The 26,690-nt window shown below is 36.0% G+C and overlaps 1 protein-coding gene across 3 annotated transcripts in view; it reads left to right on the top strand.

Moving 5' to 3' along the window:
- LOC116167671 (gamma-sarcoglycan) overlaps positions 1-26,690 on the top strand; it is a 295,822-nt gene that overhangs the window by 228,981 nt on the left and 40,151 nt on the right. For all 3 annotated transcript variants that reach the window (XM_031483117.1, XM_031483118.1, XM_031483119.1), the window contains one exon: positions 26,559-26,605. In XM_031483117.1, coding sequence (XP_031338977.1) covers positions 26,559-26,605 — 47 coding nt within the window. The remainder of the gene's footprint in view (positions 1-26,558; positions 26,606-26,690) is intronic.

Raw genomic sequence — 26,690 nt, 5'->3', positions numbered from 1 at the left:
TAAATTCCACAGTAATCTGACGAAAGTAATTCGATTATTAGACTGCGTCAGTTAAGGTTTAATGAGTTTTTAGATTGTTTCATTTCTTACTGATGGTAATCCCACTACGTAATTTCTTAACATTATCTGACAAGGCACATTTTCATTACGTTTGTCTAGTAAGAAAAGTAAACTTTTCAACTAAAATTTGCAGTTTTATGCCGTCGCGTTAATTATTCTGGCATAAGGATGAAAACGAAACTTTCCATTTCCCTCATTTACAAGAAAACTGCTAAAAGAAGTTAATTTAATATTCTAAAATCGTTTTATGCATTATTAAAGAACGACGATCTCTGTGTACCGTTCTGTTTGATTCGAATTTAAATTAAATGCCACTCGTTTATTCGACCCTAAACTCAAATTAGCATATTGCAACAGTTGAATATATTAGTGCTATAGTTTTTTTTTCGAATTGATCGTTTTTGGGAAACCACCGGAATTAAAAATCCTTCATTAGTTTTCATTGTGGTCTTTCATTTTGTGAATTTACGCAACAAATCGCAATTCCGTTTATTTTTTTTAGTTTTAATTTGAAACTTTTATTTGAATTTCAACTATGATTAAATGTATATTTCGGTTAAAACTCTTTATGTATCTTTTTTCTCGGTAAGTGAGTGGTATAATGTATAACGGTCTTGTTGCATTTACACCTACACTTGCATAACATTAAATTTAATCTCTACGGAACTGGCAGAAATCCCAATATAACAATTAATTTTAATTTACCTACGGCTAGCTCAGAAATAAAATCGTTTTTATATCCCGTGCCTTTCGGAAGTTCAGATGATTGAATATAGACAGAAAGGCGTTCAAGTTCCATTATTCTTTACACGTCCCTGTATACAAAAATTGGTTTGATTCATAAACAGGAATATAAAAAATGCAATGCCTATTTCCGCTAAATTTGATTCTTATCTAGAGATTTTATCTTTACCACATACATTCTCCTGCTCTAACTACCTCGAATACGAAATCAAATTTCAGTCCTACCAAAGGAATATTATTACTGAAATTAAATGCACATAAAATTCCCAATTACTGAAACGAATCACATAAATTGATTCTAATATGTCGATTTCTTCAGGAATATCAAAGTTACTTTCAACAAAATCAATATGCAAATTCCTAAAAATAACAACTTACGGTAACTGACCTGGATGAGATTTCTTTCAAGTTACAATTCATTCAGTTTTGTACTACTTCTACTTAAACCCTTTATGGTATGTGCTAACCATTGCGAACTATCCTAGACTTTGAATAATGATTTTAGGCCCTTATTTTTGGGTTATTCCGTTTTCTTCCTGTTACTTCATTGTTGTCTACCTGAATATTGCTACCCACATCGACATCCTTTTGTGAAATACCGATCTACGCACAAATTACTTGACCGCCATCTTATGAAAAAGACGATCACGTGATGCGTTACTCCTGACCTACATAGAAATTATTTACCTGACGATCTGATACGCATCTTTATCTTGGACACCGTGTATATTGCAGATTTGTACCGAAAACTCGTGTGTAAATTAAATTGAATTATTGCTTTCCATTGAATGTTAATTACGATTTTTCGTGTTCGAGTTACCCCACGTTTGTCTCGCATTTATATGCCGCGCTATCACAATTTTCTACGAATTCATCTTCTTCGGATGTCTAGGATCCTTCGAATAGCGATTGCGCGGCTGCAGTTTGAATATACGCGTATGAAGAAAAAGGAGAAAGTTTTTTCCATAATGAAACACAATTTTTGAAAAATTCGCTAACTAAGAAAAATGCTGGTATACGACGATCAATTGCCAAATTATTGATTACTGTAAAAGTCTATTGTTTCACATTACGTTAAGATCAACTGGTACAGAAAATAGAGCGCTTTTAGGCACATTCATACTCTCCGGTGGTATCAGAACCAGTGCCGTGCGCAACGGTAGTTGCTTTTCTAATTTGAACTCAACTGATAGGTCCAAAAATGCAACTTTACTAATTCGAGCCTCACTACTCCGCGTCAAAATATGCTAAACTTTTCTAACTCAGGGAATGGGATTCGTTTCCTATATTTGGTTACTTTTATTACCGACCGGCTCTTACCCGCTGGAAGAAAATACAAGTTAGTAATCATTCAGCCGAGAACACATTCGTTCAACTCAAATTAATTCAGTGTTGATTTAATCCGCATGAGCAATATTATGGATCATCTAAAAAGAAAAAAAAATTACCTTTGAACCAATGGTCGCAATGTTTCCGAGCTCAGAAAGGGCGCTATTCCGCCTTATCTGTAACAGATAAGAACACAAACAAACGAGAGGGATAGTGACTAGTGCGGCATATAATATTTCGATAGGAATGTCTAACGTCTGACACTAAAATAAATCGCATACTAAAACCGTAAAAAAATCAATAATTCAATTTAGATTAACTAAACAAAAGCTCGACCGCGGACATGGTGTATAAAAGCATGAACGTTAACTCAAGAAAAACTACGTTAAGGCACAAATAACCCAATTTCAATATAAGTTATCTAATTAATTACAAAAGTAAATAAGATAGTATGAACAAATTCTTCGAACTGACACAAGTAAACGTAACTAAAAATCATAGATATCTGTTGCGGACTAGGTCGCGCGGTAACTTCAAAAAGTAATTTACAAAGCAACGGTAACTAATATCGTGTATAACAAAGCTAATTTGAAGACTGCAATGTAATCACACTAATAAATTGAATCTTCGTAGTAACAAAAGTAATCGTCTACAAAATCGGATCTCTTCGTAGCGACACAAATAGCGTAAGTAAAATCAAAAATATCGAAGTAGGGAGCAGGGACAATATAGTTTGACGAGATGGCGGTCGAATGTTCCAAGGCATGGTAGTCAAATTAGGCGTAGATATTTCACAAATACCTACATTAAGTAAATATAGGTTTTCTAACTGCCCAACAGAGTGTCAAATTTTAGCGAAACATTTAGAACACAACTAGCACCTTTTAAACCTACGCTTTGTTTAAGCGTAGTAGCTGAAAATCGACCAATGCCATAATAACGCCGGTTTTTACAATTGCCATTTTGATTGTTATTTCAAGTACTTTCTGATAATGTTCGGATCATGTATTTTCCATGCTTCCTATTCTAACATGACCAAACATCGACATTCAATATGTAAAGCTTTAGTATCCGAAAAGAAAATTTTCAATTACAATTTTTTATTCAAATCAATCAATGGACTTATTGACAACAGCTTTGTTGTAGACAACAAACTGAACAGAAAACAAGATCCATCATTCGAGATTTGTACAGCGCGATACGACGGTAATGGCTACAATCCAAAAATATCTTCAGTCAAACGATATTCAATTTCCTTTCAACGTGTTTGGGTTATAAATATAACGCGGGCTGTTAGATTTGTCGTCATTATAAGGGGTGTCTAAATTAGTCCCTTGCAGCGTAGAACTGTCCGCCATAGTTCTCGTATTCTGCAATGTATTTCTGTATTTTAGTTTAGATGGGGATGCATTTAACTTGCTCTTCTAGCCTTATGCGTTCAAAGTGTAGATCAAAAGAGAAATGTACTACTTACAAGTAATAAGTTTAATCTTATTTGCTCTCCGACATTACCACGGATAAGCAAAACGAAATTGCTTGCCTTCCTTAGTATTACTCAGCTCTCCTAGTTTATAGCATCGGAAATTAGCCATAAGCCTCCTTATGCATGCATTCGTGTTTATCTTGATTACGCTTAAACATAACTTATAATAGTTTAACACTGTTAACATATAATCTACAAACAACACATTAATCAGTATTCCACGTTATTTAACTTGCACCAAGTAGGTCTACGTCATCCCCTACAGCACTTATCCTCCTATCTCGGCAAGCAACAGGTGGAAATCGGCGACAGTACGCATCGCCCTCCTCCAACGTATCCCTTGGAAAATTTAGATCCCTACTTTCCCCGCTAAAACAAATTACAATTATTTCCCGTGCACTTTTAAGTAAGATTTCCTTGTTTAGGCGTATTTAAGCTCGGAAGCTTATTTCATGCTTTGCGGTAATAAATTTCATTAAAAGTTTAGGAGTTTTAATAAATGTTGCCCGGAGGGTGGGCTTTCGTAGTGAAAGTACGTATAGCGTGATTATAGTGATTTATTATAAATACGTAGCGCAAGTGTCAACTAATTGTTCCTGTAAACTAAATAATATATTCAATTGTGGCGAAACGAGGGTTAAGTGATTTGGCAACACGCACACGATAAAACCTAATTGAAATTGTAATTGATAACGAAACTAATAATTCCTCAAATTAAAATAAAAGTGTCAAATTACTCGCTTAGGGCCACTTCATTATGTAGTGCGTGGGTTGGGAGGAAAATCGTTACAGCACGTGAATATGAGAGTGATAAATATCTAAATACGAGGTTAAATAGTCTACTACCTAATCGATACATACCTACTTTAGGAAAGAGGATCGTGCATACACTTTTTGCTACGCACTTTTAGCAAAAGACTACCCAAATTTTTCTTAATCCTTAACACTTAAGTCACGTCCAAGCTTCCCACCTGGTCACGAGGATATAAACTTTGCGATCCCCATGCAAGTGATGTGCTGCATTCATTGCGGAAGTTTGGCCCTTTACCTCCCTTTAAAACCTGTACCTCTAAATCTAATGCTCTGATTTGATTAGTACTTTAGTTGATTAAATACTTAATGAAGATAAAGGTGATCAAATTCCATAGTTTTTTATACGTCCCGTGTCACTGAAATTAAATACAAAAATTCCAATCAATGAAGTAAAATAATCCCAAATCCTTTGTTTGGATTCAATTCATATCAATAAATACAATACAAATTCTTTTTCATGAGAATAATTTTCCCTGGTCGACTCCTCTAGGAATATCAAAATTACTTCGAACAACATTTCTTTTACAAATTCCTAAAAATAACAGACCATTACTTTATACAAGTCAAAAAATTTAAAATAACTTGCAGTTATTGGCGTGGGTAATATTCTGGTAAAAAATTGATCTTATGTCTCGTTGGAAAATGTCGCTTCCTTTAAAAATATGTATACAGATCGCTTCTATGGTACAGTTGACTTCTTTGTACCACCCTGGCAACGTTATCTTCGTGATGAATGCAAGATAAAAAATGTCCATATGTATTACCACAGACAACATAACTATGTTGTCTGTGGTAGTACGAATCTAAGCAAACCGGCTTGAATACCTACTCGAGATCGTGGTTATACACTGAGTAAGTGTCTTTAAATTCCCTCCGTGTGCTGTTGTACAAAAAATTTTATTTGTCTGGCAAGTCGCTATCCAATGACGTCAGTCAACTTTGAAGCAGGCGTTACTATTAGCAATCCTACAAAAAGGAAAAAAAAATTCTTTGTCACAATAAGTATCAAGTTCAGTTTAATCTCGTTTTTTATTTGGAAAGCGGTTCCCTGACTCGCAAATGTTCCTTCGTGAAAATTTTATCACTTGTAAATAAAAAAATAACCCACAATGTTTCACAAATCCAAATTTGCTTAACCATTTCTCCGCGACGTACTCGAAATTTAGGAGGTCTTGCCACTTTTTTTGCAATCCAGCTAAAAATCCAGACCGCCAAATAATTGTTTCACACACCGATATTTATACGTGGTCGCTCCCAAATTGGAACTGACTCGCATTCGTACTTCGCTGAAAAATTCGCTTACTTAACGTAGTACATGAACGCTCGTGAAAACCAGCTTAGAATCTTATTTTTAACGCACCCTAAATGGGGCGTTTCGATTCGCGAAATCAAGCAAAAATCTCATTTTTAACGCACGTAAAGTTGTACTTTTCGACTCACGATATCAAACAAGAATCTCGCCCTTTTTTTTCTGAACGCAACCACCTGGACTAGCGTGCCTTTTTAATCGTATAGTAAACCTGCATTTTGATCAGTGCTCGGCTTTAAACAGAACGGAACAAAACGATTAGGTTTGAAGAAACCGTGACAACCGCGCTCGCATTCCCCAATAAGATTCTTGTTATAGTTTGTTATCGCTAAACATACTTCACTTCATGTTTGCTATGAAGCGGTATATGTTTACATTTTCCTGTTTAACAAAATACTCACAAGCAGCAAACACAGCAAGAACAAACGTCATAAATACAGGCATTACAAAATAGCAAGAAGTTCTATAAAAACAAGAAGGAAACGAGCACAAGAAACACCAGCAATGATAGAAACATAAATAAATGTACAAAATAAGACAAAAATAATAATGTAAGGATACGGGATGTACGTATAAAGCAATAGGCCGGTCAGATAAATACGACCGGGATAAACTAGTCCAGAAAAAGCACCAGAAACGCATACAATATAAAGTGAGACAAGAGAAGAACGAGGAAGAGAGATGGACACAAAAAGCACATAAAGAAGTAATCAAACCGGAATCTTCGGATGCAGGACTAAAATCATTAAACACGTAAAGCACAAGAAGCAGACGTAAGAAACACAAGAATCAAAAAGGTGACCAACAACACGCATGAAGCTGAAGAATTACAAAAAGCGCTACAAAAAGGAGGAACCCAACAACCAAGCCCAGAAAACAAGAGCAAAGTACACGGGCACAAGAAGAGCAAGTTTGTGTAATTTTTATGTTTTTGGAAAAGACTAGTCCCTCCATAGACGGTGTCATTTTTGATTGATTACGTTAGGCCAGATTGATTTGTGAAATGATTGCTTTATTCAATTTGACAAACGATTTAATGAATTTTTAGTAAAAGGGGATCAACACGTAGTCAGAGAAAGTATTAATATCAAAGCAGGCTTCTGCCGAAAATTAACGGGGCCTTAATTGTTAAATGAATATTAAACAAAGGTACTCATTACATTTCGATTGCATCTAAAACCAGTATGTAATCCAGGAGTCAAGGAGGAAAATAAAAAGATTTACCATTTGAACTACAAGTCACAACAAATAAAAGGGGTAGTGAATAGCGCGGTACATAAAATATTGCGTATGAGTTCTAATGTCTGCCACTGAGGCAAATCGTGTACCAAACCGTAATTACCCCTCAATCAGAGTTAAATAATTCAACTTACGTTAACTAACCAACGGCAAAGTTTTGACTCCACCACGGATTATCCCTGCAACATCGGTGCATAAAGGCATAAACGTGGTGTTAACTTCAAGAAAACTACTTTACGATGCACACATAACTAAAATTCTATTCAGTAGCAATCCAACCACTTCAGACTGTAGATCAGGTGGTATGAACAAATCCTCCGGAGTAAAACAAATAACGTAACTAAAAATTATAAATCTCGGCTTGGGACAAAGTCTCGGTAATTTGAAAAACTAATTTACAAACCAGCGGTAGATAATATCTCAAATAACACAGCTCAAACAGAAATAAATTCTCGGAGTCACAAAAGTAATCGTCCACAAAATCGGGTCTCGGAAGATATATTCTTCGTAGCGAAACAAGTAGTGTAAATAAAATCGGATATATCGGAACAATTTACAAGATCGTTCATCTCCAAGGTTTCTTTATCCTTGCAGTTACAATTCAGGAGCAAATATCGACGTGTAGGTAACGAAGGTGGTAGAATTTTTCAAGCCGGTAATGTAAAAACATCCATCGCGTGACGGTCGCCAATGTCAATCCTAACAAGATGGCGGGTCCTAGTAAAATTGCGATGTCATTCACGTACTGCTTAGGCAGTATGTTACTCGTATATCCAAGTAGATCATAACGTAAAAAGTAATCCAAAAGAAAGAACCATGCGAACTTAAAAGAAAAGGTTGGGGAAACTTGAGGAAAGAATAAAACCGTAAAAAACGTATTAAAACAAACGCTGGATAATAATCGAGCATACCTCGTGCAAATACAAACCGGAAAAACGCTTCAGTGGAGTACAGCCACAGACATCAAATGAAAGAAAGAAATCACTCCAAAGATATACGGTAACGGCCAAAACAATAATCCCTTTACAGGTAACACACGAAGTTAGTAAAAGTAGTGGCGTACTAAGAGATATATTTGCATGTAACCAATGCGACGGCAGAATCTTCACTGAAGGGAAGAAGTGCAGCGAATCCTTATGAAAAGAAAGGAAAGGATAGAATTAGTTAGTTAGTGACATGGAAACATCTACACGACCTGCGTCGGCGAAACAAAGAACTATTATAATAAGAAAGCTATACCACTCGGCTGGCATCTAGCGGCAAATAAGTAAGATAATAAGAAATCTACTACAGAAATTAACTTACATCTTCAAACTAGCAGATTACAAAGGAAATATTTAAAATAATATGTCCTAGTTCTTAATTAGTATAAGTATATAACCAAACTGTATTGCACATTTTTAACACCAAAGGTGAATCTGGTTAGATATCCAAAGGTAATATTTTGCGCGTTTCCACCAAATAACGCACTAACTTTCTCCACGAGCTTTGAAAATTCCGTAAATTTCGGAAATTATGATTCCCGGTGAAAACCGAATTACGCCTTCTACAAACGGTCCCCCATGTTTGCCGGAACTCACATGTACAACCTGCACCCGGAAAAACTTAAGGCCTGCAAGTCCCTGGGTATATTTCGTAGGGAAATAAAAAAATTTATACGCAACTGCTTCTACACCATTGACGAATATGTGGATGGATGTAGAAAGTGCCTTAACTACTGTGATATACCTACCTGTGTGATATGTGATTTTCTTTTTATATTTTATGTGTGTATTTTATTTTTTCCTCGTTGACGCCCCCTATGTACGTATGTAAGCCAAAGGAATGAGTAAAAAATCAAAAAAAGGGTTCAACGTTTTTAAACGAGACCTTAAAATGTTGGTCACTTGATACCACGTGAATAATCTAGTCACCCCAACGACTAGAACTAGAAGATCGTACTGATCGCCGCAAATGGCAAAACGCGAATTCGCCAAAAACAATCCGCCTCTTAATTGTCGAGTAAAATTTTGAACGCCCCCAATGACGGATTACGACTCAGCATTCTAAATTTTTATTGGTTAATGTCTTTTTTACTACCGATCCTAAACGCCTTTAAAGGTCATTTCAAACATGCACGCTGACCTAACAAACGAAACCTCCGTTAAAAAGGCTGTAATTCAAGCTATCTTGACGCCTCAAGTAGTTCCTATATGGTATCCACAGTATTTGGCGAAGGACAGAACAGAAATCGTCCAATAAATGCTTATAGAATGTAGTAGGTAATAAATATAATTAAACCAACCTTATAAGAAAAAGAAGATATGAAAAATAGGTATGCACGAAATATGAAAATAGTAATCAAACCCACTCGAGCCTTCTATAAAACTCACCAGTAGTTGCGGCTGTAACTTGTAGAACACGAAGAATTCTCTATTTCGGAAGTATAGAAAAAGAACATAATCGTATTGTAATTTATTTAATCCCTTTTGAAAGCAGTAGGTTTCGAGGTGATAGCATATTTATGCTAAGGTGTCGTAGCTATAGTGTTGTACTTTTGCGAAAGAAATAAACCTCAGCTTTAAAGTCACTAAATCGAATAAATCCCCAGAGCTATAGACACACTAAGAAGTCTCCAAGCAATCTTAAACTACATAGCTAACCCCCGAACCAAACAGATTGTGAAAATAGGTTTTACTCGACGTTCCATTCATATATTTTCTAATCCTTTATCCGCGTACAAACCATTCCGAATTGAAATAACCTAAGAAATATTCCCACCCTCACGCCTCGCCGAACGGATTCGATTAACCGTTATTAACACGTAATTGATCCGCAATTAGGTATAGTAAAACATTTAAATAGATACCAATTTAAAAGTCACCGCTTTCCAATTCGAACTCATTAAAATTTAACGAACCGAAAGACCATTACCCACGTTTTGGCTTGAAAATTGTATATTTTCATCATAGCACGAACAAAGAATTAAGATTGAATCTCGCAATTTACGTCGCGAAACCTACTTTTTATTTTGACAAAAACTCTACTCGTATATTACATAAAGGCGTATGAAATAATGAAGTTGCCGTTTTGCGAGAGAGGAGTAAAATGGGAATATAAAAATAAACATTGGTAAAATAAAAACTCTTTATGCAGTTCGCTTTTAGTTCGTAGATCTTGAGGGTAAAAGACATCATTCAAATTTGAAGCTCTCTATCTTAAAAATAAATCCTGAAGATCATACGCTTAACACAGCAACCACGTAGTTTCAACAGACGTAGGTATATATAATGAACCTCAAGTAGCTATTTATATAGTCCTTAGTGAATCTGCGAGGTTTATGTAGGACAGGCTCTGAAATACGTTAACTTCGGCATTCTGTGGTCAGTGTACGTTGAGTCAGTCAATTTTCACTCGAATTCCTCCTCTCATGCACGCGTGATGGAAATGGGGCGGTAATTTTCGTGTTGTTAATTATCAGTGTGGTGCTAAAAAGTGATTAAGTGAATGCTAAGTGGATTTATTGGATTCCATTAGAAAGTGCGAAAGAGTAAGTTTACAGATTTTGGAATATTGCATATGGTACCTCCGACAAAAAAACATGAAAAACGAAGGTATTTTTATGAGATTTGCTTTTAATTTTCCTGAACTCAAACAGAGTAAAGGTCCGATCTTATTAATTTTTGCATTTTACCTCGCTTCGCGATGTGTTTTTTTTTCGATTCCATTATAAAGCTTCGTCGGTCAATAGTGGGCAGTCATGTTTTAAAACTTTTGCTCAATACGGTTACTAGTACATCCAGATTAAACTGAAAACACAATACTTGCCTTGTACTTTTTCCATATTTTCCACATCACTAACGGAGAATTGTTAATTTGAGGTGACAACCAACATTTTCCATCAAATTCAATTTTTTCTATCGGAGTTTGCTCATTGTGCTCTTTTTTGTACCTCTACGCTGACTTTTTTGTGTATAAAAAGTGTGGAAGTAGTATGGAAGAGTGTGTACGTATTCGTGTTGTTCTATTCTGTGCGTAACATTAGCTAAATCAAAATTGATACCGTGTTTTTCCAATCTTAGACAAATTACTAGGAAACATATTATAACGTAAATTTATTACGCGAGTTATTTATGTGTTTATTTATATAAAATTAATTATTATATTCACAGGAACTAACACTATTAACTAAATATAAAATGGTCCTGAAATAAATTGATTTATAGTAGCAACAGCTTACTTGCAGTTACATTTATAAGACCTAAATTTAACTACGACTGCATGTTTCATTATTTCTCACTTTGACTTCGATGTTAAGACTAAAACTAAAACTGAAACTAAGCGCAATACAATTTGCTTATAATGTATCAAACAAAAAGCATTTTCGAAAGTCGGTATTTTATAGAAAGAATGATTCACGTCCAATTGTATTCCTTATCGTCGATGACTAATCCTGTATCAACTTTCGGGAATCTAGATAACGTTCTAGAATGTTCACCACAATATTCAGACCGTCGCGTCGGTGGGTGTAAGGCGCTTGTGTAATTTAATAAATAAGAAAGGGGGCGTGGTAAGTAGCAATAATGATGTCTTGTCATAAAAATGGTTTCCTTTTCGGGTGACCTGTTGGCGACTCCCTTCGATCAGCTGAACCTACTAAAAAGGGCAAGATTTACCGAATTGCGCTCCGTAATAATTTATTCAATTCCCTGGTCAGAGAATTCTTTCTTCGTTGATTTGATTTGATTTGCACCAGTGGCGTAACATAAAAATTGGAGCATTTATAAAATCTTTTTTTTTTATTTTTTGACCAAAACTCGATTCAAGTTTGACTTCGAACGTCAGAATGATGGTAAAATTAAATAATTGGGCTATACCGGTTTTAAAGATCCCTTGCGTGTTCTGCTGCATGTTTGGCCTGTTTGGGTATACTTTTACATTAATTTCAGTTTTACAGGTTTACGCCGTTAATGTCCCATTAAGTTTTATTTATTTATTAAAAAATCGATAGGCCTATCGATTTTAGAAATTTCAATCCGGGCAATTAAGTATCCTCTTAACGAAAGACATTCCATGGGGCCGCAAATATCAGCTGCAATAACTTCTCCGGATTCTAAGGTATTAGCGTTGCTGGTTGCGTGTGAAACAGCACAAGAAATGTGGTTGAAACTACATTCAGTTTACCAACAGCAGACCAAGCAAGCTGCACATACTGTACAGTCAGAGTTTTTTTGTATTTAAAAAAAAACCGGTTGATGACATGGTACAGCATATTGCCAAGTTTGAACAATTAATTTTGCAGATGCAGCAACTAAATGTAAAACTAGACGAGTCATCGATTGTTATTAAATTACTAGATTCACTTCCTGATGAATTTGAAAGTTTACGACAAGCTTGGTGGGCAAGGTCAGAAAACCAGCAAACTTTCAACAATCTAGTGGAACTTTTGACAACGGAAGATAAGCGACAAAGACAGCGAATTGAAAAACAAGATGAGTTAGTTGCACTTATGGCTAGTAAGAAAAAACATAGTAAAAGTTATAACTGCAGTACATCTGGTGAGTCTATCATACCATCGATGCAATGTTTTAGGCCATCTTCGAAATAATTGTCCGAAGAAAACAGAAAATAAGAAAAACTGCAGCATTTGTTGGAGAAGTTCTTAGTGCTGAAGAAAATAATGTCTGGATTGTTGACTCTGGACCTGTTAAGACTCACATTGGGAGCTAGTCTACGATGAATGCCCTAGCTAGGCAAAGGAATTATACAGTTTGATGCGCTAGTCAATAGAATATGGAACGCATGTCACATTGAAAACGTGTTGTATGTACCAACAGCACGAAGAAATCTTTTTTCTGTGACGTCTGCTTTGGACATTAGCTCAACTAATAAAGAGTGTAAATTTTCAAAAGGAGGAGTTACAAACGCTTGTGGTGTAAGAATGGGACAGTTGTTCAAAATGATCATCTGCATAAAGCCATCAAAAATTCCAATGGTAAGTGAAGCAAATATTTCATCTAGAGACGTTGCAGATATGGTATGAAAAATTGGGCCATCAAAACAAGTGTCACGTGAAAGAGTTGCTAAAGAAGCACAAAATTGAATTCATTGAGGATGACGATTTTTGTGGAGCTTGTGTTGAAGGCAAGCAGCTTCGTAGTAATTTTTTGGAACGTCAGCAACGCGCAACCGAACCAGGAGAAGTAATAGCAGCTGATATTTGCGGTCCCATGGAATGTCTTTCGTTAGGAGGATCAAAATTTTTTTTTTGTGCAATTGGACGCGAAACAACAACTTCGCGTTCGCCATGGCGGCCGCGAAATTCACTTTCGCGGCCGCTGTCATAGCGACGGCCGTTAAAGTAAGACAATGTCATATATTTTGACAATCAGCATGTAGGTAATTACAAATCTTTTGGATAAATGTTAATATTAAGCGTACAGTTCGTATTGTTACTTATACTTACTCCTGAAATAAAGTCTAAAGTGTTAGAAGCGTTATACTTTGAAACTGTAACATTTTGATTTTCATTAGAACTCAAACTGACAGGTACACTTGAAGTCCTTGTAGCATTTTTCGTACTGCCGCTTCGATTTTTCAGGTACTAACTCATAACTGCAACACAGCAGAATTCGCAAAAAGTTTTATTTCCGGAGGAGTTCCGGATATCGAAGAATCACTTTCGGAGTCACACATTTTGACTTTCCTTTCACGAAAAGTTATTCATTGTTTATCTCATTTCCATGGTAAAATGAAAACTGGCCGTCTTTCTATTTGCGACGAAAATTATTATTTTTGAAATCTCATTTTTATTTACTTATTGACGATTCTACGCAATTGCACAATAGTATATTGAAAGACAAGTGTTACAATGCGACCTATTGTAATACGACTATCTTGTGGCACGAGTGGCGACGCGAGCGTAGCCACGAGTGTCCGCAAGATAGGAGTATTACAATAAAGCATTGTAACACGCGTTTTTCATACTATTTTTTCTATTTCGGTGCTTTAATTTAATTAAAAAAATCATTATCAGGAACTATAGGGAACATTAGAACTAACATGTTTTATGTTGGGAACACTTTTTATGCCGTTAAGTTTTAGGTTGGCAGCGTAGTAAGACTGACATTTTGATGTTCAAACATGGAAGTACCCAACGAAGTACCTACTTGTACTAACTAGTAACTGCCAACTTAAGAGATGAGTTACCAAAAAAAAACGACTTTAATCACTGTCTTTGTACAACTGTTTTCGGCCGAAAACAGTTGTACAAAATCATCATTGTGACACCGAAATAGAAAAAAAATGTTGTGTATACCACGGCCGCGTCATTCTTTAACGCCCTCAAAGTTGCCTTGCCTCGGCCGCAAGCGGCCTCGGCGCCAATCTTCTTTTCGGTACGTTAAAGAATGACTTCGCGGCCTAAGTATACAAATAACTATTGTTTTACTTGCGACTATTCGAAAATGCCTATTTGTTTATTCTCTCAAGGAAAAATCCGAGACTGTAAGAAAACTTGCTGAGTTGTTGAAAGTTGTGAAGAATCAACTTGGGAGAGCAGTCAGAATTTTTCAATGCGACGGTGGTTTGGAGTTCGATAACGCTGAAGTACGGAAACTTATGATGGAGGATGGTATAATATTGGCGGTTACGAATCCATATAGTCCAGAACAAAATGGCTGTGCAGAGAGGACAAACGAGGTGTCGTTGAACTTGCCCGGACAATGCTTCTTGCCAAGAATTTACCGAAACAGTTGTGGGATGAGGATGTAAATGCATCTATTTATATTCTAAATCGTACAGGACAGAGTAGTATTCCTGGACAAACACCTTATGAGTTGTTTGTTGGTAAGAATATCCACTTAAATAATTTTCACATTTTTGGTACAGATTGCTATGTACATGTACCAAATGTAAAGCGAAAGAAATGGGATAAAAAAGGAAAACGTGGAATTTTTGTTAGGTATTCTGATAACGTGAACGAATTTTGGATTTGGTTCAAATCAGAAAACAAAATTGAACGCAGCAAAATAGTTATTTGTGTACCAAGGCCGTAAAAGTGATCTTTTTTGGCCGAAGCTGCTGTTTGTGGCCGAGGCGGTAGCCGAGGCCGCAATTCAGATGAGGCTTAACAAATCACTTTTGGCCAAGGTGCACACAACATTTTTTAGGCGATCATCAAAAAAGAATTCAAAAATTTGCTCATAAACATATTTTTTCTGAAAATCATAGTTATCTTAGACAATTAAAAACAAAGCAATTCCTGTCATATGTAATAAATTATAATTAGCATCTTTGCGTGTGTTTTGTGCGTATCAAAATGGGTGATAGCGACAGTTCAGATACCCAAAATGAAATTTTGGATGCTGCAAGCGTTGCGACCCTAAGTCATATATGATATAAGAGCAGGCGTTTGAGAGTAAAAGTACAATCGCAACTTCCTCCGCTGCACAAGATTTTAATAATGTCAAATGCAGTAGGTCCTTCGTAACTGTGGCTTCCAAGACCTTATAGGTAACATGCTGTACAATTATTAGAAACCTGATTTCCTACTTTGATGGTAGGTATAGGTAGCTACTTGTGTTTTCGGTTAATTGCTGGTGATTCTTCGTATAATAATGTAAGTAATAACATCTTCCTCATGTTTTGGTGCTACACTTCAAAAAGGTCTGCAAGCAGCAAAGATTGAAACGTCAAACTATAATTTTAAATGTGAACATTGTGATTATGCAAAATAGTGTGAAACATTCCTACAAGTCCGAAAATGAAAAAAACGCACGTGGATGGCCCAATCCTTGATGGGGCGAGACCAGATAGACGCTTTGTATCAAACAGATTACTGTTTCTCACACATCAGTTTCAAATAAGTACAGTTTGACAGATGTGTACAATAAAGTAAAGTTTGACAGAAGCGTACAATAACGTGAAACTTTATGACCGCAAAAGCGACTATAAAATCAACGTTTTTGTGATGATAGCCTAAAATAGTTATTTGTGTACCAAGGCCGTAAAAGTGATCTTTTTTAACCGAAGCTGCTGTTTGTGGCCGAGGCGGCAGCCGAGGCCGCAATTCAGATGAGGCCTAACAAATCACTTTTGGCCAAGGTGCACACAACATTTTTTAGGCGATCATCAAAAAAGAATTCAAAAATATGCTCATAAACATATTTTTTCTGAAAATCATAGTTATCTTAGACAATTAAAAACAAAGCATTTCCTGTCATATGTAATTATAATTAGCATCTTTGCGTGTGTTTTGTGCGTATCAAAATGGGTGATAGCGACAGTTCAGATACCCCAAATGAAATTTTGGAAGCTGCAAACGTTGCGACCCTAAGTCATATATGATATAAGAGCAGGCGTTTGAGAGTAAAAGTACAATCGCTACTTCCTCCGTTACACAAGATTTTAATAATGTCAAATGCAATAGGTCCTTCGTAACTGTGGCTTCCAAGACCTTATAGTTAACATGCTGTACAATTATTAGAAACCTGATTACCTACTTTGATGGCAGGTATAGGTAGCCACTTGTGTTTTCGGTTAATTGCTGGTGATTCTTCGTATAATAATGTAAGCAATAACATCTTCCTCATGTTTTGGTTCTACACTTTAAAAAGGTCTGCAAGCAGCAAAGATTGAAACGTCAAACTATAATTTTAAATGTGAACATTGTGATTATGCAAAATAGTGTGAAACATTCCTACAAGTCCGAAAATGAAAAAAACACACGTGGATGGCCCTATCCTTGATGGGGCTAGACCAGATAGACGCTTTGTATCAAACAGATTACTGTGTCTCACACATCAGTTTCAAATAAGTACAGTTTGACAGATGTGTACAATAAAGTAAAGTTTGACAGAAGCGTACAATAAAGTGAAACTTTATGGCCGCAAAAGCGACCACAAAATCAACGTTTTTGTGATGATAGCCTAAAAATCAACGTTTTTGTGATGATAGCCTAAAAATGTAGTTTTTGGGCCGGAATTGACTGGAAGATTGTTGACTTTATTTCCGAATGAAAATCATAGTCATGGTAACAGTCACGAAAGAAATGAAGTAGTACCACTTCCAGTAGATGTACACAGTACAACATTAAAAGCGCCAGAACGATTACTAGAAATTATGATGGCTGAAATAGAAGAACCAAAATGTTATTCTGAAGCACAATCTGCAGAACAGAGACACTGGAATAAAGCAATGAAAGAGGAATTGGATTCGCTTGAAGAAAATCAAACTTGAGAATTGGTTGACTTACCGAAAGGTAAAAAAAAACGTCTCAAATCGTTGGGTTTACAAGATCAAGCGAAATTGTACTGGAGAAATTGCTCGGTATAAAGCACGATTGGTTGTTCGTGGTTTCAATCAGAGAGAGTGCATCGATTATGAAGAAACATTCAGTCCAGTGGTACATTTTAATACTATTCGAATCTTTTTGAGTATTGCAGCAAAGGAACGGTAGCTCAATTTGACGTATAAACTGCTGTCTTATACGGATTCATTGATAAAGAAATTTTTATGCAGCAGTCCGAAGGTTATGAGGATGGTAGTCAACAAGTTTGCAAATTAAGAAAAGGTCTCTACGGTTTGAAACAGTCACCAAGATGTTCGAACAAACGTTTTAAGGATGTTCTAATTTCTTTTGGATTACAAGGGAGCAAAGCCAATTCATGTTTATATTTTCGTCTAGATGAAAATGATAAGTTGATGGTTATTCTTTATGTTGACGATGGTCTTGTTGCTGCCACGAAACAAGAAATCATTGAAGATTTTTTGGACAAATTGAAGGAAGAATTTAAGATAACTATTGGTAAAGTTGTTAAATTGGATAGAAGTTATATTAGGTAGGTATATCTGTTATTCGTTACAAGAATTTTGTGTTTTAGGGGAAGTGTTGGAAAGAAAAACATTAAATTCGTTAGATCAAGGTTTCAGTGTTTTTTTTTATTAAAATGGTGTGAGGTACCAAAGGAAGTGCTCTTAATTGATTTGAATTTTGGGACGAATTATACATTTTTAAGAAGAAAAAATTACTGTAAAAGAAAAAGGGGTATTAAATTTATTTTTTCATAACGAGCAACCGAGCAGTCAAAACCAACATGTCTTGATGATATATTTCGTGATGCAAAGAGAGCTGAAGTGCATAAAATGTGGCACGCATTTCTTGACGAGACGTGTCAGTTTATACTCGGATTCCTTAACAGAAAAATGAATTCAAAAGCCGATCCTCCACTTTCTCTTCGGTCTCAAGATAAAAAATTTGACTTTAAATAGGAGTGCATTTTCTGTGGTAAGGCTGCGGACATGGAGGATGAAAAACGAAAGTCAGTAAAGAGGGGAAAAGAAATTAGCGAAGCCATGACATAGGAATACAGCCAGAAAATCATGACTTTGGTTTGCCCAAATATCGTAACTTCGCCAAAATATTCAGCGTGCAAATATATTATTATGTTTGTAAGCACATTTTCCCTTTTCCGGGATTCAAATGGTATTCTGCTAGTCGACTTCCTTCGCATTGGTAAAACAATCAACGGACAGTGCTATTCAGCACTTTTAAACGGACGAATAAGAACATATTGTTTCACCACGACAATGCATCCGTATACATTCGTGCGGTCTTGTTTCCCAAATATTGGCCGATTTACGATTCCACTTGATGCCTATTCGCCAGATTTGGCTCGGCCAAGCTTCCACCTGTTCCAAAACTGAAAGTTTATCTGACAGGAAACAATTTGTCACGAACCGCGAGATGAAAGAAATAGAGGATTTTGGGCTTGGTGGAACGATGGATGAAGTGCATTGAGCTTCAGGAGTCAAAAAATAAAATGTACTCTGACTTTGTATCATTCTTATTTTCCAAACATTATATATATTATATATCGCAACTATGTCCCCTATTCCGAGGAAATGAAAAATATAAATTCAACAACACAACAACAAAGTACAAAAGTAAAGTGATGCAGTTTTATAAAATGCCCCACTTTGTATGTACTCCTCTATACATGTAAAACTTTTTTACTATTTTCAAGTACCTACATTTTATTCGTGCATTTATTTCTAACAGCTTGACCTCAACTAACTTTTGTAGGACGCGGATAACTCTATGTTCAACACAGACGCACTACATCAACATATAATTTTTAACTTCCCGATGAACTGCAACATTTCGTAAAATGTCCGCAATAAGTGATCATCGAAGTAGTGCAGATAAACCTTTCCGAATAAACTTCTGTTAAAGTTTTCATATAATTTTTAATAAAACTACTTGAAATTTCCCAAGTTTCTGCTTCGCTCGAAAATGCTTTCAGCCTCGCCAATATCAAGTTCTGTGGAGGATTAAGGTAAATATGTTCCTGTAGCGTTAGACTTCAATTGACAAGCTACAAGTATATCGAAGTGTTTTTTTTTTGGAGCAGACACTATTTCTCCAGTTTACTACTTATTGCTACAAAATAAACGCCAAACGAGTCCTGTTTATAGATCCTCCCAATAAAATTCTTAAAAGAAACAATTTCACAGTAAAGCACAGTGGGTTTGGAATGTATATGTTTGATTCAAATAGCTTTCTGAAGGAATTTTAAATGATTCTTGTTAAATATCTCATATATACCTAAATATATTTCATGCATACTCCGTTGTAAAGACCTTTATACTGTAACGTAAATGTAATTACGTGATTTATTTGTTTACAATTAACTAACCATAAATTTATAACAGCTGTGAAACGGATTAATTTATATCAGTAAATAATTATTACTTATCACTCACGACCTATAACATAACACACCCTACTGCACTTCGCTACGCTAACTCGAAACACAATTCGATTTGTTATCTACCAAATAACAATCGTTTTAGAATGCTCTCCGAGTGCTCCCGAACGTTCTAGAACAAGCGTCACATTTCCCAGAAAAAAGGCGTCACATCCGCCTTCGTTTCTTAAAATCAATCTTTCATGGCGCCTTGATGTCTCTCGGGATAATTTTAACAATGAATATGGTTCAACACTGAAAACTGCAAGGTTGGATGGTATTGTAATTTATTATAAATACTAGTGGAGTCAAATGGTGGTTTTTTTTATTTGTTGTTATGTTTTTGGGGATGTGAAACCCGAATTTCAAGTTTTGTTGTTGTAAAGACCTTGCAGAAGCAGAAGAAAAGTTGTTACCTACAAAATCCAGAAGTGTCTTACCAACAAAGTCTTAATTGTATCGATAGTGCTGGCATAGTATGAAGGAAATGTCAAAGGTACTTAAATCTTTTATCCATTTGTGCATTCATTCACAACTTCAAACAATGCTGCGATAAAAAAAATGGAACAGATTTGGCAACATACCTTAAATTACACGCGTTTGTGAAACCTTCAAACAAAGGATATGTACAAGCCAAAGAAATCTTTTGCACTTACAGAAAGCCACCTAAACAGATTTTTTAGTTTCATACGTCATTTTATTACTTAATATTAACCCAGTATTCTAGTTGGCCGTGACATGGACATGAGGAACATGTAGCATAATTTCAATTTATTAAAGATTCTATGGAGAAGGTTTCATTATCGTTAAATCGATCTATTTAGGTTCTAAAAAGATTCTACTTATACTATAGGAAAATTTTAACTATGGTGTGATTATTAGAGAAAACTTGGTAGATTTCAAAAGTTGTAAATGTTCTCTATTTTTATCAGATACGAAGAAGATTCCGAACTGATCCTAGGGTCCCAAGATCTTACAAGAACAGTAGATTCCAGGGAGATAAAAGGATTTCTAGATGGCCCATTTTCTAACAAGGTTGCAATGATTCTGAAGTTCTAAAAATTGTAAAGATACATGAAAGAAAGGCTCTAAGGATTCTAAGATGCCCCTAAAAAGGTTCTACAAATTCTTTAAAAAAATGTAAATGAGTTCAATAGCTCGGAAGGGTATGGAGGTTCTTGACAACCTAATGAGATCTTCATAGAAGACGTTTCCGAAAAGATGACAGAAATGCTATAGACGATAATAAGATAATCCGAAGAAGATTCTACAAACACTGAGATTCAGAGAAGATTCCAAGACGACCCTAGGAATACTGTGAAAAATCTGAGAGACTTCTAAGGATCTCTAATGATAGATTGGATTCAGAAAACACTACACCACAGACCATTTACACACCATGTTCAATCTCGGTCAGAAATTGAGAAAATGTGGGAGTTGTAAGGGTCACGCCGTCACTCGTACCGATTGTATTCTTATTCGCGATAAGGCTTTCAGGCTCGTGCTGAAGGAATGGAATGGCGATGGGCTGGCCACATAGTCAAAAACAATGATAACAGATGAAGAATCAAAGGAAACAACAAGACTTGGGAAGTCCTCAAAAAAGATAAGTGCACCAGTGGAAGACAAACTGTGAATAAGGTTGTCGAAAAAAATTGAGAAGTTGACAAAGAAGAGGACCAAGGCCGCCAAGGCGCGTATCCCTTTTTTTGTGGCGCTTGTAGAGCAATCGGAAATGGGGCAGAGATTCAAAATGGTTTATGATTCTTTCAACCATTGAAAGCTGCAGAAAGCAAAACCGGCTAAGGGGATCTACTTACCGCCATACATGTACAGAAATTTGCCTGAAATCGCTGGGTTTTTCTTGGAAGGCCAAGGACTCGCACGGGAATCGCAATCCATCGTACTGAAATTTCGCACTATCATACCTAAATCTCTTCTTGTCCACGCTGTTTTAATAGTCCATTCTGAAGGAAATGAAACACATATACACTTTGAATGAAGTGCACACCCCTTCAAGCACAAAAGACACGTAACCCCTGGTATTTAATTCTCGAATAAATAAATAAAATTTATATAGTCAAATTATGTCTGAAAATCACCTTAAATGGTTCATTCACGTATAGACGTACTCATACATACATGGATAATGATAGCTATAACACGTTGATATATCTGCTCTAACTCAGTGGAGTAATATTAAATTATCAAATAAAATGGCAATTCGGCGAATGGGAACACATTTAAAAAGAAATTATTACCTACATACATAACGAAAGCCTGTTTGGTATGCAAATCAACCACAGAAATAAAACAAAACGTCGGAGAATACGCTCAATCAAATTTTATTTTCGTTGGATTATTTATTATTCTACCTAAACGTTACTTACAAAATGGTTATTGATAGCTGGGGTGTAAATAATATAGTACATCTTAAATTATTCAAGAGAGTTATCTAAGTGCGTCATGACATTTCTACTCCAGGGATACCGGATATTTAATTCAGCATTTTATCACTTTTATCTTTGGAAGTAACCCCTGGTATTAGTTCATTATGGCCGAAATTAATGTGAACTTATAGGATTGATTTTTAAAATATACTTTAACAGCCTTCACTGATGAAAATTCCTTCTAAATGGAAAAACAACGTAAGCAATGTAATCATTAAACCTTTGCGTATGGTCATTGAATAAAAAATTAAATTTATTCAATGGTATGGTATATTGTAAAACGGCTTTGGGCGAAGTTGACATAGAAAATAAATCACTAAAATAGTTTACGTTTACAAATGCTAAATTAAACACGTTGTGTTTATTTTGAGCCTTCAAGAGCGTATAAAAGAGAACTAACGATATTAAAAACAAGTACGTGTAAGATACATCAGAAAGATTTACTTAAAGCTTACAATTTTACGAACGCTATTACTGTATTGGATAAACAAAAGCGTCTGTATAAACAATCACCATTATACACGTTTCTTAAATACTGTGAATGGTACCTAACACCTGAAAATTTGTTTGGTCCCCCTAATGCGAAGATCACAACAGCCTGTATATCAAAATGTTCTAATTTTGAATTATTCCGCCAGGAACACATGCTGATATTAAAAATAGAACATGTTCATATATCTCAACACAGACTTCTGTGCGTGTCGCTTATTATGTACGTTTCCGTGTTATACAAATAACAATATTGCTCTGTCCAGACCACGTAGTACCTACCTACCTATTATATTCTCTAGGTTAAGGTTTTCCTGAATGGCTGTAAAATACGTCGAATGTTTGACCTACCTACTCAATTCGCGCATTTATTTATGTTTTATTTTTAACATAACGTATGCGCGTAGGTGTCATGCCTACACTATTTTTGTTACAACGTACCGAAATGGATCATCTGTGTTTTAACGCTGTAATACAATAATTTATAGTTTATGCCCAAAGGTATGATTCAAAATCGTGATTCAGGGAATGCATTGGTAGGTAAGAACCAATTTTTCGTAGCTCAACAAAATAATCTGACCAATCTGTAGTCAAACTGCCACTAAATTCCAAAAGTATTGATTTCTACCACCGTGTCGAGGCTCCCCGCCGACCCCCCCCCCCCTCCATCTTTTGGGCCAAATCTTATTGGCTTTGTATGCCATTTCATGTTTTGAGGTAAGTGCGAGGGCGGTTCTGGTGGGGTATATACACTTCTTTTTCGCCGACTGAGACCTTAACTTTCGGACCGATTTGGCACTGAAACGCGAACTGGTTTCGGGGTTTGAAATAGCCTGCGGTTTACAGAACCAAAATTTAAGCTCAATTCTGACCTCACTGACACCTGCAGTAAACCTTTTTCAACTAAACCAGCACAAATTTCTCTGTAATACTTGACCAAACGATGAAATTAAAATATACGTTAAGTACACTAAGGTAAACAAAAGAAAATACTTAATCCTTTCTGCTAAATTTCATATAAGATACCTTAGCCGGTCGCATATTTGAGCAAACTCCGATTACAAATAATTGACGTTCGTCAATCGCATAATTTCGGGCGGTATAAATTTAATTAATGATAATTAACGATTGTTTGATACATAACTTGACAAAGACCACGTCTTTAGGTAAATACAGTAATGAATACTGAGAGATGCATTGATTTTAAGGCAATTAGACGACACACAAGTTTCGTGAATTATAATTTGTCGGTACTCACCTCCGACGTCCCGTTACTGTAGAAGAAGATAGAAAAAAACTCCATGTTAGTATAACACGCTCGGGGATGGCACTCAGATGTCGCCAACCCCACATCTTGTAGCCCCGTCCCTAAAGTTGTTAACTACACGGCTCCGATAGGTATATGTACACTCCTCGTCTTTTTACAAGCATTCTTCTACGGGCTCGCATTTACTGCCAGCCAGCCAACCAGCCAAAGTGAGATTAAAAGCTACCTTTTTTACAAATAAATTTGCAAAAATGCGCTACAAACAAGTGCATAATCATTAATAAAGTCTTTGAAGCACGCGTAACGAATTTAATGGTACGACGCGCAGCGGCACAATTTTCAATCCGACTTACATGGATAAAACGTATCATTTTCGAAGGAAGTCCTAGCAAAACATTTATTGAAGACAGATCACTACGTCCCATGCCATTTTAACCTCTGTACCAGCTTACGTCTTACAATAAATATCTCTACGTGGATTGCAAACTTCCGTTTTAATTGCTTTTAGTTGCTGGCCTATGCCTTGATTAGTAATATCGCTAATGGTCTGTATTATGAGGAAGTCAGTTATCAGTCTTGTCAGGGGTTACGTTACAAATGCCTGGCATTCTACGCTTTTGCAAACAAAATTATTAGAAACGAGTAGTTTGAAATACACTAAAAACGGTTTAATATACCCACTGACTGAATTACATTACGTTATTGTCATAAAAAAAAGCAAATGAAGTAAGCAACCTCAAAATTTATTTTGCAAACCTTAGTTAGCAAAAAAAAGCTGGAAATCTATTCAACTTACGCGCAATGCAATGCAACGCGTAATCTCGGTTAGGACATCCTGTATGTAATATAATTCATTTTAATTCATAAGACATTTTAATGTTACTTTCTTGTTCTTGTTTAGTAGGTAATTGTTTAATTAATTTAATTCTATTTGTTGTATTTAATTTCTATGGTAAATTTAAAACCATTAACATTTAATCGAAATTTTTTGGCGTGAGTTTAAAGTTTTATCTGGTAAGGTCTTGACAAAAGGTTTTTATCGGGAAAGAATTAATCAGTTTTTCGCTTAGACCATATAGTATAGTTTTTCGGCAAACAATGTCACTTGCGAGATAATCAATGCAGGTGTTTTATCAGTCCTGGCGGCGTAGATGGAATAACGATATTGTGTTTATTAGAGGAAGTGGTTTTTTGCTTAAATGGAGAGAATGAAGTGTCTGTGGCGCTAATTTTGGTACCGATAGTCCAGCCGGCAATACAACGTTTAAGGAAAGTAACATTATCGTCCTCATGGTAGTCAAATAACACCTATCTGAAATTTCTAGGAACGGTATTTCCGCAATTATATGGCCCCACATAATATGTCATAAACTAATTTTCCTCTGAAAACCTGATGTGTTGGTGACGTGCTGTAATTCGTTCGTGACCAGAAGATCTTGGGGATCCAAGCGAACATCGGAGATGCGTTAAATAAAATGACCGGAATTCAGACTGTGAGGTGACGTGCGAGCTGTGAAATCCTTCAAGATACTTGGGAAGCTTGTTGGTGGGTGAATTGATGGTTCTGAAAGACCGTACAACCTCGGCAGTCGCTAGGAATAAGGCGACGTTGGGCATCGTTGGGGAGCGCAGAATACCTGATACAGCTGAAACGCTTCGTTCGATTTTGAACGGAAGACGACGTAGGTATCCCCTTTAAGAAGATTTTGGACCTATGTCAGCATACTGAGACTCATCTAATATGACTGTGGCGTTGCCTTTCTCTACAAAGACGATGGCCAAATTGGAATTCTTGCGAAGATTCCGAAGAGCAACATACTCCAATCTGCTGATGTTAGATTTAAGGAATTCAACATCTTGGCGTTTTCTAGACGAATGGGGTCGGCAATCTCTCTGGGTAGAGTGTGGATAAATAATTCAACAGCAGTTACGATGTTTTCCTTGGAAACCTGAATTAGGGAGCGACAGCGAAGTTTAAACCCTTCGGAACGACGGAATGATCGTCGGGAGGTCAAGTTGACGAAGGTTCCTTGGCCTAGGTCTTTGTTGTATTTCTAGCGCGATGCTTAATGTCTAAGAAAGTTCGCTTACTTAATAACTACCCACCGAGTATTTTTGGATGGGTTATAAATGATTTTGTAGACTTGATGATGTTTGATAGTAGCTCATTAGTGCATAAATATCCTTCAAACGAATTTCGTTGCCTTGATAATGGCCGAACGTATTTGAATGAAACAATCCTCGTTTAAGAACATTGTTATACTTAGCCGAAGCACTAGCAGAGATAAATTTATTTAATTTGAATATTCCTCAGGCGATCCAATTATCTTTAATTGAAATAAAATAAGCAGAGCCTTTCGATCTTACTCTGATATAAACAAAAATGTGTTTTTACTAGGCCGATAAAACAAAACTGAGTAAACACTTTAGGATTGTACCTAACTGCCTTTTTCGTAATGCAATATAATAAAGAATCCACTTCTGTTGGAAGCTGCAGGTGAGCTAACAGAGTTTATTGTACTTGTCGGCACTCAATAGGTTTCTGAAGAGCTCTTCGGAAACACGAACTTTTCGTTTATGATTCGACTAATTTGTAAATGTCGAAAATACTCACAAAATCTAATACTAACAGGTGTTTTTGTTACAGGCGACGAGCAATCACAAGATATCCAATAATAATCAGGATAATTCCAGGTGAGGATTTTTCACCCTTTTCTTTACTCTATCGGAAGACACTTTTCCAATTACGTTTTTAGGTACTTACCTTCAGTTTTACTTG

Source organism: Photinus pyralis, unplaced genomic scaffold (assembly GCF_008802855.1).
Source record: "Photinus pyralis isolate 1611_PpyrPB1 unplaced genomic scaffold, Ppyr1.3 Ppyr1.4_LG4, whole genome shotgun sequence".
In the NCBI taxonomy this organism is placed as follows: domain Eukaryota; kingdom Metazoa; phylum Arthropoda; class Insecta; order Coleoptera; family Lampyridae; genus Photinus; species Photinus pyralis.
The sequence above is the reverse complement of the archived record's forward strand: the minus strand, read 5'-3'. Positions and strand labels throughout refer to the sequence as shown.